The following is a 13,793-nucleotide window of genomic DNA, read 5'->3' on the forward strand; positions in this document are numbered from 1 at the left end:
ATGTTTCTGATGCAAGCGAAATATTATTTGGAAAAACCTGCTATATATCCGAATACACCCAATATGTATGTCCCTCTATTAGAGACTACACCCATTAAATGTGTTTGAATATACAAGGAGCCAAACTAATAATGCTTCCGTTTTTACTTTTGCTAAAAACGTTGATTCCAATATATAAATATGGGCACCTTCTTAAAATGTGCAAGAGTAGAGTATGGAAATGAAGTGAATATTGTACATAAATTGGACCAATCATTCGTCTCACACTACATTGATGATTGATTAGGATGTTACAATGGTTGGCTCATTGAGTCTACACGTGCATGTTGTTTGATTGTGCCCCAAGTCACTGTTGAAGCCTCCTACGATGAAACACTTAGTCTATCAACATATGGAAAGGGGTAGCTGTTTCTTAACCTTCTTGACTTACCGTCACTACTGCAACGGGTGAACGGGGCTTTGTCTTTTTTTTTTTTGTCCTTTTCACATTTTCTTTTTGTGTGAACATGCAAGGGATGAATTTGATGGAATTTGCAAGTTTTGGTAAGTCCTCATGTATAACTTTGAGCCATCTAGATGGTATCTTGCTTGTTCACAATAACGAGTCTAGTGTTGATTTAGAAAAGGTAGCCTTGACTCCAGAACCCTTTTCTTGAGCTTTGGAGGTGCGAGGCAATTGTAATTTCTTGCTAGACATGTTGTTTTCAATTGCAGGACCTGATGAAGTCACTGAATACTTCTTTTACTGTGAAACAGATCATTTAGGCAGCTTGCAGAATGCCTTTCTAGTAGAATCTCCTGGTGCTTTGGTATCACCTGTCAAAAAAGATATTGTGTTCCTCTAGTTTCATAAATGCCTTCTTTTTGGTTATTCTTGTGAGCGACCTCAAACTTGGTGACTGTGCAAATCCATGTTAGCTGTACAAGAGCATTGAGACTGGAAGCTTGTCTAGAGACATCTTTGCCATTCATCATTTTCGGTGAAGTTAATTTTTTTGTTCAATCCTTCCTGCAAATGAAATAGATCCGAAGCTGGAATCGTAACACGGGGTTTCTAAAGTACAGAAACTCATTGTCACCCTGTAAAACTGTCTCCAGGTCTAGCATTTACAGGATTAATCATAGCCACAGAAACATTTCACAACGCTGTTAATTTTGAGTTTGGTACAACTTTTACTCTTGACAATACCAACCAAGAAAAAAAAAATCACTTACATGACCTACCGCAGGTACCACAACTTACAAGCATTAATAATCAAAATGTTTAGTTACAGCAAACCTCGGACATCCTTCAAGATCTTATTTCAATGCTTACTTAAAATCCATGTGTTTTGCACTGTAACTAGATTTACAACAACTTGAAGTCTGTCCCACAGATTGGAATGAAACCTGAAACTCAGGGCTATCATGCGTAATGTAATTCATCATTCATCACAAATGTCAGTCACTAGGAGTGATAGTCTTCATCACTCTTTGCTCCCTAGTACAGCTCCAGCCTGTTATAGGTCACATGTATTATTAAAAATAATTTAAATGGATATAGGAAAATCACCTTAATAGCACATAAATCTTGTGAGGAAAAAATTACCCAAGCTTCATGGGATTTTTCGGTGCTTCATTCTTCTGTGCATGCGGCTGGCTTAGCTGGAGATTCATTGGTACATGTAACTCATTCATGTTGCTGGTCACATTTGTTGTACATATGCTCCCGTGTGATTTATTTATGTTCTCTTGTTCTTGAACCTGGATCCAAAACTCATTTATGGTCAGCCGGCTAAGAGATATTTCTCAGTGGACAGATGAAAAGCCAGCATTCTCTCTTGCTCTCTCTTTCCTTTCATTTGTTTGGGCTTATCTAAAGTTACCTTCTTCTGCAGTTGTATGTTCTCTTGATGAATGAGGTTAACCTTGTTGTACAACTCAATATTTTCTTCATGAAGATGATTCCCCTGCAATGGAGATAGCAAAGTACTATCAACACATGTTTTAGCTTAAGAAACTATAAAATAGCACTAATTGCTCACAACCTTCCGATGTAATTGCTTGATTTCATCAGTTAGAACCTGCTCCTGAAGAAATTAAGCTATGGTCAGGGTGATAGTAGATTAGGTATTCTCCAGGATCATTGATATACTTGATCTGGAATTATTGGATATTGCAAAGAATTGTCTTAGAAGATGAAAGGATCTACCTTTTTTACGCGGACTCCTTTCAAACTGACCTCCAGTTGATTCTCGAGCTGTACTAGATCATTGACGCTCAACCCAAATAATTCTTCTCCTAGAAGCTTCCTGCTCTTACATGGACACTACATAAGGTATTTGTTTTGTTCTTACCTAGACAGCCTCAATACCCTTTTAAAAAGCATATAAGAACCGTAATGGTACATTTTCTACCATTTCCTCTACATATCTCTTATCTCCAGATTGAGAACATAAATAATCATCTCTGTAGTGATGCATCTCAACTGAAAAAGTTAAGAAAGAAATAAATAACAGGCAGGTGTGATCCTTTATGGAAAAAAAGTTGATTTTGAAGTCAGATATTTCATTTCTGAATCAGAACTTTGACTTTCTTGAATAGATTTTTTTCCTCAATAAATTGCCATCAAAGCAGCCTTTCATTTTCTTTGTCCTACCTTATAAAATGTTTAATGCCTCTCCTGACTGGCAGCCAAAAATTTTGTCCTGTCCCAAATGATAAATATAGATGATATTCACTAGAAATATATTATCTGTCTAAAGAAGCATTCCTTTAAAGAAATTCGTGCAAGGAAAGATCAGCAAGCTTTCATCAAGTTGGTTCACATTAGATTAGGACATCTAGAATGTAATCATGACCTACAGTTTATGCAATCTCTAATTGAGTACATAAGATTATCACCTATCAGCCCTTTTTTCAGAGAAATGCTGCTTCTGTCTGAAAAGAATCACGTTTACTTAGATAGAACAGCCTAAGTGAGTGCATAGCTCATGTCCACAATTATGTCCATGGTTTAAGGTTCAGATATCTCCTTAAAGAAAAATGCAGAAAATTGACAGTCATAATTAACAAACATGGTTCTTCATTTCAATCCTGTGTAATAACAGTAGAAGAAAGGTGATAATAATAACTCACACATCTAGGGTCTCTGTCTGAAGTCAAGAGAGTACTATATTACAGATAGAAAGGCAAAGAAAGTAAAAACGCCAAGTATTCCAGACTGATTAAACCTAGAGCTTTTTTGTGTAAACTTTGCATTACTTATGAGATCGAGAAAATTTTCAAGTGATCGCATGAGAAAAAAGTTTATTGGGATATAAACTTACACTTCATAAACAATCAATCTCATTAAATTAAGTCAACTTGGGTTGGACACCTTATGTTCTTTAACAGCTGTATTAGCAATTTGCCTGTATTTTGCAATTCAGTCAAGTATTCCTATATCTCTAGCCTCTCAGTGCCCTCCTGTTCTGGTTGTCTATCACATCTCTCTATGGATAAATGTACTTGGATATGAATTTCATGCAAGGAGTAAAAACCACCTTTGAGGTTGCCTTCTATAATCTTACCTGTGGGTATCTTGCAAGTAATGCAGCTGCTGCCTCAAACTTGCTACTTCCCTTTGCCAAAACTGTCAAACAATGAAATGAAGCGTTTACCCGGTTTAAGATTAAAAATTCTAGGCATAGTTTTAAATTTAGTTCCCTTTGCTTTTACAACGAAGCGGGAGGTACGCGAACTGCCAAATATACCACAATTATATCTAAAAAACAAAAGGCAAATGCATGTTATGAGTTAAATGCACTTATTATTCATCAGCAACAACAGGACATAGTTCAGCATTGTAAAATGTTATCAAGCAGATCCATTTTTGTCCTTTGCAAGTTATCTAGATGTTTCATTTCTTTGAAAATTGAGAACTCACTAGATTAAATGTTATTGAGTAATACGAAGTACACCTTTAGGATCTGTCTAGTTTCAGAATACTAATCCATTCCGACAAATTGTGAAAAAACAGAAATATGTAATCATCATAACAATGACCAATCAATGTCATTAATGGCAGTTAGCTGCCCTGTATTAAGATGAATTATCTGGGTAATGGATGTTCTACTGGAAGATGAAATTCACAAAGTATGCTTGTTGGAGCATATCACAGGCAATGTCACTTGCGCAGATGAAATTGTGCAGGAGCTCTTGCACTTGATATTTATCACACGACCGAATAGCTTCTTCCCTCAATAGATACTGTAAGTACATAAATAATTTTTTGTTAGTCTCACTGCCAGTAGGAACTTGCAGTTTGGTAACAGATTCAACAAGGAGTTGCCTACCTAAACCTACAAGTTATATAGCATGAACTTAGAGGTGTGACTGGAGACGTTGGTATGCATAAATACAGAACTGACTGCTGTGGCTTAGAGGAGGAGAAGGAGCCAATTTGGAAGCTGATTCTGACTTGGGATGACCTGCAGAATGGAATTAATCATTATCTCGTAAGTAAATGCCTTTGGGGGTTGGCTTAAAAGTAGTAAAACTCTTTTGAAGGGATGATATGTCAGGTACAAGGATCCAACTTTGACTGGAACATATCTGTGGAAAGAAGTTGGGTTGTGAATTTCTTCTAGGCCATACAACATCTTGAATGTGGCGTTAAGAATTCAGAATCTGGCAGACGAGGATTTTTACTTTTTAGGCATCTAAGCGATGCAATCACAGTCATGCTAGAGTTCTTAAACTGGATTTTGAAGTCAGCTTATGCTAGCATATCTTGTGCACAAACATTGCCATATTCAGCGCAGCAAGTCTCACACTCTTTCCTTTGCGGACACCTGCACATCTATTGTCAATCTTAAAACAAAACTGAGCAACATTATCACGAGGACGACTGGTTTTCTCTGAGTTAAAAGGTCGAGGTTGGATCAATCCTGTTACTGGGACCAGCATCTGATAGAGAACATTCCTAACATGCTTGTGGAATACATGATGGTTCTACCTGCTGTCACCCTTACGACTATCTGTAATGTAAAGGAGACTACTTACATATATAGGTTCAACCGGTTCTACCTGCCGTACCAAACTCGGGCTCTCCCTTACAAACGGGTTCTACCTGCTGTCTACATTATACTTACATTACCAAAATGTACCAAAATGAGCTGTGGGCATATAAATTCATATCTTCCTGTACCTTCTGGAGCAATGATTTTGGCTTTTGACTGAAAACAACTGGGAAATGGGTGAAAAAAAGGTAAGGGTTTGCTTGTCTAGAGAACGGGAAAACGATGTCTCAGTAGTTGGTTTTACTGCAGCATAGCTAACTAATTCAGATTTTGGAGTGATGGTACCTGTCCAATTCTGGAATTGAGTCTTAATCTTTCTAATTATTGGATTTCCTTAATGCAATGATTACACTTTGCTTGATTTACGGCAAATACTGAATATATTGTACGTGCATTCTTGGCTCAGTTGAAAAATGTTGAGGAAGGTTTGAATACTGGCTCAGAATGCAGAATCCACACTGTGATTACGTACCTTGTTCAAATTTCATGTCAAGTGCTGAGAGCTGAGGAATGGACAACTTTCCTCTTTACATATGGTGATCAGAACTCAGAAGTAGTAAAATGTGTTTATTGTCATGATACATACAAATGCTCCTCATGACGTAATCAAGTTTCAGATTAGTTCTGTCACTAACCAGCTCTACTTTAAACAATTCTTCTCTTCTACTTGGTAAAAAATTTGGAAAAATCGAATACTGACCTTCAATTAGAAGCAAAAATTTTTTTTTTTTTCAATTAGAAGAAATTTGAGATTGGTACGTTGATGGTCGATCTGAATATATACCTTATAGTATAAGCCCCTCTTTTCAAGTCGTGTATCCATTATGCTATGAATGCTTTTCGAGACAAGCAGTTCTGCTGCACTTGAACCATAAGGTGTTTTGTGTCCTTCCAAAAAAAAAAAAAAAAAAAATCTTGGTGTTTTGTGCGATGCACAATTAATTCTGTGTCTAGACCTCTGGCAAATTCAACTCCAGTTTTCTCTGATCACTTGCAATCTATACGTCCCACTGCCATTTTAGGCCAAATAGTTGTGATCTCACCAAGCAACTTGCAACGATGAAAATAATCTTGAAAAATCATCAAATTAAAATTTAAGCATAAATTCAAGCATTGTTACTATTTCTAGTTAAAATATCACCAAAAAGAAAAGAATTCAAACAAGCCCGAAAAATAGCTCGAGCTTGTTTGTCATAATAATCTTTTCAGGACATTTTAACTGGTAAAAGCTGAACTGCTTGACTTTTATATTTGGAAATCCAATTAATTTGATGTAAAATAAATAAATAATCAATTTTGTTAGTTCATCAAAAGCGTTTTGATTAATTTTTGGAAACATGTAAACCATATTGGATTATTCAAGATTTTTTTTTTCCCAGTGGACCGGAGGCACAAAGCCCACGAAACATTTTGTTTCAATTCTATCTTTAAATTGTTTGTGCACTTTATGATCTGACGCACGTAAATAAATATCTGTATTTTGGTGTATTGCATGCATGTACAGAAGTAATTTAGAAATTTTTTAATTTGAGTTGCACCGAGATTTTATCCATTCTGCCAATCTCGATTTTTCCTTGCTTTGCCGTCGGTCGTATTTTGTTATGCCAATTTTCCATTGACCAAAATCAAATGAAAAATTTCAAGCTGAAATTTTATTGCATCTGATTCTCAAGTCATGATGCTTCTTCCCAGAGAGGTGATCGAGGTGTAAATGCAGGCGCACGTCGTCTCATTCTGGAATTCATTCCGTTTCATATCCCTAATGTGGCTCATTCGATCGTATGATCTTTCAAATTACAAATGACTTTCTGGAGCAGATCATTTGCCACTTAAGTTAAGTAGCTTGATTCGCTGAATTAATTAATCATGTACTATCACATTAAGTTAATTAATTTTCTAGTTTCATAGGGTTGCCTATATAATCTGTCATTGTTTAGTCATTAGTCAGTGCTACCGACACCATACGTACCTTGAGGATTGTCTATCTCTATAATGGCCTCGTGAATATGGAGATTCCTTTAGTCCATGTTGTGGTTTACATTTAAATTCTTCCGGCGTCACTCATCTGGGATCTGGCAACGTTGAATTTCCTGATGAACGAACTATCTTTCAATGGAGTTAATGTTCGAACTTGAAAGTCTTTCTCTCTCTCTCTCTCTCTCTCTCGCTCTATCTTTTGAAGCTGATCTCGCATGGCAACACCAAAAGTCCTGGCTTCTGCTCATTCCTCTGCAAATGCAAAGATAATCAATCATATTTAGGTATTCTCTTGCACAGGTGAACCAACTATATATGTTAATATATACTGATTAATACTCCACCTGTTATCCAGAAGCTCACAGCATTCTCCAGAACCCTCAGCTTGTTTGCTTCACCGCATGCAAACTTCGCCAAGCCTATTGGAGAATCACATGCTTGATGAGCCAAATATTCCATCGTCTTTACTTACTGCTCTATGCCATAAATGCGGTTAGCATAGAGAGAGTGTTTCTACGTTAGGTCCTGTGAACAACACTCAGAATCTATGGGTTATAACTAGAGGTGTTAAAATGAGTGACTTGGGCGGGTTTGGATTGGGTAAAATGGGTAATGGGTATAAGTGAGTCAACTCATTTATACCCATTTAATTAGAGGGTATAAATGGATAAGTCAAAAAATGAATTGGGTAACCCAATTACCCATTTATAACCCATTTATTTTAACTTTTTGTAAACTCATTTAAATTCATTTTTGCAAACTAAGTTATCAATTTATACCACTCTTTGTACCCATCATTAGTTTTAAATATTTACTTATAATGTTCAATAAACTTAATTACCAATTTTTTTTCATTTATACTCTATGTCACAAAATTACCTATTATTTAATAATTGAATAATAAGATATAAAAATTTGAACTAAGTACTATAAAAATTAATATAAAAACTTAATCCAAAAATTTTGAACCCCTAACATTTTTTTCATATATAAATTTAAAATTTCATTTTATAAAGATAAGAAAATAGGCTAAAATTTATCATAAATTAGTAATGCTGAAAAATGAGCAAGTTAACAAACTAAGAGAAAATAAAATAATAAGATAAAACCAACAAATAATAATAATAATAATAATGAAACAAAAGTAGTTAACATCATGACAAAATGAAAAATTTGAAAAAAAAAAGGTGGGGGAAAAGAAGAGACTCGGGGGAAGAGAATTCTAAATGGGTTAATTGGGTTTGATTGGTTACCCAATAATACCCATTTAATAAATAGGTATTATTGGGTAACCCATTTATACCCATATACAAAAATTTAAGATACACATACCCATCTATTCATGGGCGGGTATGGGTAAATTTAGTTAAGTGGGTTGATTTGCCACCTCTAGTTATAACTAAGGGCTTGCATGGTCTTCTTCTTAGGGCTTTACAGGACATGGAATTTTCATTCTTGGCTTCTTGTAAAGATAAAAAGCTAAGAATATTAGATTGTTGTCTGTGTCAATTGAACTGCTTGGACACTGGCAGTTCTGTGTCGTTCACTTGTCAGTAAAAGTCACTATAAGACTGATGAAGCTACTCATTTCTGTTAGGTATATAAAGTCATGGTGGTCGCTAGCTTCGACGACCCCATTTACTTATTGACCTCCCCCATCCAAATGGAGCTAACTCCTTAGAGGTGCCTGCCTCCCAGATTCAGGTCTTCAATAGCGAAGGAGTGCCCCACGCTATCGGCCTATTTGCTCCATGTAAACACTTCAAGAGGAACGCCTTTAGGTTCGTCCTACACTTGAGCCTCAGGTATCAACTAGATATTCCTAGAAAGAACTAATCCTCTGTGTGGAAACCGAGCTTAAAACGTACTAATTAGCATCAAGAACTGAATCTTGCATGCCTTAATTCATTGATGGGCAAACCCCGAATGGTCAAAGATCCAATTCCCCAGGACAGTATCCAAATGTCCGATGATCTCATTACGTGGTGAACTACAAACAAATGCTCGTTTGTCCTCTATATTTGATATCGTAAACACTTGCATCTGACTTTTGCAAGATGCATGCTACCCCAGGCTAAGCAATATGATAGAGAAATGCATGCCAGTTGAGATGAGGTTATAAAGTCACTTGGGAAAGGGATGAATCTTATGAAGGTGTCGAAGGAATACATTGTCTCATAACTTAATTGTGCGTTTGATAAAATTGAAATCTGAAAATCGAAATTCGAAGTGTAAATCTATTAAATTATTGAATTGTTAAGTTCCAAAACTGATACATTTTGAGTGTATATCACATAAAGTGATAAATGAATAACTTATTGCTCATTTTTTGAGAGTAAGTTTTACCTACGAATTCAGTGACATTTGATTCATTTAGATATTCAATTTTTCGTTATCAAACCTATGTAAACATATTAACATCTAAATCTATTAAATTTAAGTGCTGAATTGAATTATCAAATAAGGCCTTAGTCTTATTTAGTAAATATACTTATTAACCACAATCTTAAAAAATTCTCATAAACTTTTCAAATATTGAAGAGTACTCGTACATTTTAACAAAATTATAAAATATAAACACATAATAAACTTTTCCTTTATAATAGTTCACAAATAATACATCAATATATGACAAAATTACACAATTTCTATAGAGATAAAAATGTGATTTAAGAGTTTCCCAAAACTAACAAATGTTTATATTGCACTTTTGCCATATATATGCATCCAATATCACCAATTTGAATTAATATAATACCTCATGCACAAGAATATAAGTCAAAAGTAATATTGATATAGCGTAACATTTAGGAATCATCGTAAATGAACCTAAAGTTTTGTGGCTTTCATACAGATTTTTTTTATTTCCTACGATGCTCTACACGTAATTTGCTGAACTCATATCTGCCTTTGTCATTTGATTAAAAAATTCGTATAGTATGTGCATGTGTAATATTTACCATATCTTGTTAGCCATGGTAAATATACACTTAAAGCTTGTAATAAGCAGCAAAATTGTCTACACTGTTATTTCCTGAAAAACTACATAACTGAAATATTTTAGTGGTTATGTGGCCAACTAACCAATATCACGATATGTTATATAGTACTTTTGATTAGAGGATCTTCTCTTTGCTATTGACTTTTTTTAAGTTGCTTCACAAAAAGTTATTTCTGGATATATTGTTGGAAATCACTTATAGCTTTAATCATGGATCTATGGAAATTAAGTTAATTAACGAATAGTTAACAACCCGGAAAAATGTAAAAGATTCCCATTTTCAGTTGAAGATGGCCTATTTTGTACAAAATCTCTTTAACATTAATTAGGCAACAAATGCTACTATTTTAATATTAGGATTTTTCTAAATAGACACTCACTAGTACATTTAAATCACACTTAACTACCATGTGAATGTATATACTAGTCATAATTATTAGGGTTAATTCCACTTTGTCCCCCCAAACTTTGGACGATTATCCACTTAAGTCCCTAAACTTCAAAATGGGACACTTAAGTTCCTAAACTTATAAATACCTCCCACTTAAGAAAAATTGTTAACAAATCCTGAATGCCGTGGGTGGTCAAAGTGTCCCATTTTATAAGGGTTTAGGGTTTTAAGTGTCCCATTTTATAAGTTCTGGGACTTAAGTGGGAGGTATTTATAAGTTTAGGGACTTAAGTGTCCCATTTTGAAGTTTAGGGACTTAAGTGGATAATCGTCCAAAGTTTGGGGGGACAAAGTGGAATTAACCCTAATTATTATTCTTTCATGTATTTATATATTTTTTCTAATTAACTTTAATTTTAAAAAATTAAACATCTGAAGTATATTTTAATGAGTGTCAAGTCCTTTAACAGATCCTTAATATTAATTCTATCAAAGAACAATCAGCTGCTTCAAATAAATCACAATAAGCACAGAACTTAGAGACTAAAATGCTATAGCTTTGTTAGCTAATGACTTCCAAATTAGTTTATTGGCCTACAACAACTAAGCATAATGTATACTATGTTCATACCTTCACTATTTATGCACTTATCGAATTAATCATAAAGGAAGAATGTTTGGTAAAAGTTACCTTGATCTCAGAAGCAGGATTCAACAGTCTGTGGTGCTCCTCTTTCATTCTGTTGTATCTTTCGATTATAGATTTCATGCTGCTGATGATGAAGGAAAACCAGGGAAAAAAATTATAGAGATGTTCCATAAACAAAGAGGGATATTGGGGGGAAAAAAAAAAGAAAATCTAACGAATTGAGCTGATACAGAAGCCCAATTTGGCAATTAAAATGTGGAATTTTTTATAGTTTTTTCTTCCAATACTTATTTTAGCGTCTCAGACTCTAATCTTTTCCCCTTTTTTTTTTAAGACTCTAATCTAGTTTACCAAACAAGGAGAAAAAAAAAACAAAGAAATAAACATTAGTCTATCACTATAACTTCTAGTTTGTTCCCCGTTTAGTTCCATGCATGAACCGGGAAAGTGTTGAATTCTTGAGGGGTTGGAATTATCAGACAAAACCCTCGGGCTCTAAGCATGCATGTTTCTATCAAAGATAAGCATTTGTCCGATCCAGGTCATTAAAATGGGAGCCCTGTTTTCCTTCTTACTTTTTCCCTTGATTTTTGCCCCTCACCCATTCTTATCATAAGTACTCTGTTAAGATTGAGGATGGCTGCTAGGTAATAAATACTTAGTTTCAAGCTAATTTGGAGCATGAAAACTGGAAAATTAATCAGTTAAGCTATCGAAATAATAGTGAACAATTTGTGTTGTAAGAATTGATTTAAATGAACTCACGTGAATTACTACAAGTGTGAGGATAATTTGAAAAATAAGGCTTGATAAGGGGCTTCATAGTGGAGATGAGCATCGGAAGCAGAAATTAAGAGGGATCTCGACTCCCTACCATCTATGGCACTGAAGCAATGCTTTCAATTAAACAGAAGCGATAATAGAAGGAGTTTCAGAAACTTTTTTCCTGGGTCTACAATTTCAACCTCAGGAGATGAAAAGGCATTGACAAAGCATTAACTATTTGGCTGTAAACATGGCCATACCTTTTTTCAAACACTTGACCAACAAAAATGACACGTTAAGAATAAGAAAAAATGAATTCTCATCCCTCACTTGAGTGTACATGCATGAACATCAATAAAGATAGGAATTTATAGAAAAAAAAAAAAAAAAGGAATTCTCATGCTACATGACCTTTCATTTAGTATACATTTCATTGAATTCTTTAAAACCCAAAATCTTCCCAAACCTAGTCACAATTCGATGACTTGCATCTTTTAACAATTTAGTACTTCAGATGACAAATTTTACTTCCCTTACAGCATAGACACCAAGAGATGAGGAGATGAGGAGGACTCAGAGGCAGCTATTCTGATGAAGAAAAAAATCTTTTAGGCCCACCTTTATTTTCTGGTGATCTTAAATAAAAACTTAAATAGATCCATTTCTAAATTAAACCGGCTGAAGGGGGAAAAAAAATTCAATGACTAGACACTTGTAATAATTTCAAATTTACTTGATAATGGTAAAGAGGAGAAAATGATAGGAGAAGATGCGAAATCAACAAAGGATGGGAGCAATGGTTATATGTCAAACTAACCTAGTGCTGGCATAATCATAGAGCTTTCCAGTGCCAGAGAAGATAATAACTCCAACTTCAGCATCACAAAGAATTGCTAGCTCCTTGGCCTTCTTCAACAAACCATTTCTTCTCTTTGAAAAGGTGACTTGCCTACTTGTGGAATTGTCGATCCTACGGATCACAATCTTTCCTCTCCCCATCTGATCTTCTTTTCTACGGTGTTAAATTTCTAGTAAAACTTTCCTTGCCAGTCTGCTTTCCAAATGATTTGACGAAATGAGTTACTTTCAAAGATAAATAATTAGTAATAATGAAAAACAAAAATAGAAAGCTTGCAGCACGGTAAAGATCGAACAATGGCACAATTTTAGCAGTCGACAAAAATGAAAAAGGGGAAAAAAAAAAAAAAAGAGGACATGAAAGGAATAAAAGGGTGCTGATAGAAGGGGCTTACTTACTACTTGAGAGAAAGAGCAAAAAAGGACTCCTTTTTGGAGGAACTATTTTGGAAGCAATTTGTAGCCTTAGATGGAAAGGAGAAAATATTAGGGTAAAAACCGTACCTCGAAATCAGGCTCCATCCAAGCCACAAGCCAATACTGATAGCCATTGCAGGAATTTTTTAACCTTAACACCGAGTCGCACTCGCGGGAGTATGAGATGCCTCTCCACTCGGCCGCTTTGGGCAAACACTTGGGAGACTTGCGGCGTTGACCAACCAAATCTGGTATATTCGAGGTAGTTGGATCTGTGCTGGATTGACACATGGATCGGGAGACAGGAGAGTAGGCACACCACATACTCAGAGCGAGTTGCTAGAATCGCTACCTCGGAGTCTCAAAGTGTTGTCTGATTGGACGGAGGTTCAAACAGTAGTTGAAATGAATTTAGAATTTTAATGAAATTGTCCCACGTATAGATCATCGACACGTTGGGGAATTAGCTGCTGGATTTGGGCTTCTTTTTTAGTGCATAATGTATATTATGCCCACCAAGAAGCAAAGAGTATTGCGAGAGGATATGAAAAATTTTATGTTAGTCATGACTAATTACTTGTCATTGTCTAGTACTATTTGCTCCAATCTCAATTAGAGAATTTTCTATCTCTCATGGGCAGCTCGATTAGTCACAGCAAGCCTCCTTAAGAGCTGTTATCCAATGCCCGCTAG

The 13,793-nt window shown here is 35.2% G+C and overlaps 1 protein-coding gene across 4 annotated transcripts; it reads right to left on the reverse strand.

The window, feature by feature from the left end:
* Window positions 1–1,051: 1,051 nt before the first annotated feature.
* On the reverse strand, window positions 1,052–13,308 carry LOC113731602 (MADS-box transcription factor 23-like). 4 transcript variants are annotated; one of them, XM_027256965.2, is made up of 9 exons: window positions 13,188–13,308; window positions 12,643–12,876; window positions 11,103–11,184; window positions 3,552–3,613; window positions 2,192–2,291; window positions 2,028–2,069; window positions 1,866–1,949; window positions 1,589–1,743; window positions 1,052–1,496 (listed from the first exon to the last, which is right to left on the reverse strand). In XM_027256965.2, the coding sequence occupies exons 2-9, from the start codon at window positions 12,822–12,824 to the stop codon at window positions 1,481–1,483; spliced, it is 723 nt and encodes a 240-aa protein (XP_027112766.1). In that variant the 5' UTR covers window positions 12,825–12,876; window positions 13,188–13,308; the 3' UTR covers window positions 1,052–1,480. The 4 variants fall into 4 exon arrangements, with proteins under 4 accessions (XP_027112766.1, XP_027112765.1, XP_027112767.1 ...); XM_027256964.2 differs by lacking the exon at window positions 13,188–13,308 and adding an exon at window positions 13,083–13,184; XM_027256966.2 differs by lacking the exon at window positions 13,188–13,308 and adding an exon at window positions 13,079–13,183 and having other exon boundaries at window positions 11,103–11,181.
* Window positions 13,309–13,793: the final 485 nt, after the last annotated feature.

The sequence above is a fragment of the Coffea arabica genome, chromosome 2e (genome assembly GCF_036785885.1).
Source record: "Coffea arabica cultivar ET-39 chromosome 2e, Coffea Arabica ET-39 HiFi, whole genome shotgun sequence".
Lineage (NCBI taxonomy): Eukaryota > Viridiplantae > Streptophyta > Magnoliopsida > Gentianales > Rubiaceae > Coffea > Coffea arabica.

Bases quoted from the DNA above. Each gene is read 5' to 3' on its own strand.
- LOC113731602 (XM_027256965.2), bottom strand. From the start codon at position 12,824: ATGGGGAGAGGAAAGATTGTGATCCGTAGGATCGACAATTCCACAAGT. The intron at 2,292-3,551 runs GTAAGATTATAG...ATGTAAGAGCAG, and splicing joins TACTTGCAAGATACCCACAG to GAAGCTTCTAGGAGAAGAAT. The intron at 2,070-2,191 runs GTAGATCCTTTC...TAATTTCTTCAG, and splicing joins AAGGAGTCCGCGTAAAAAAG to GAGCAGGTTCTAACTGATGA.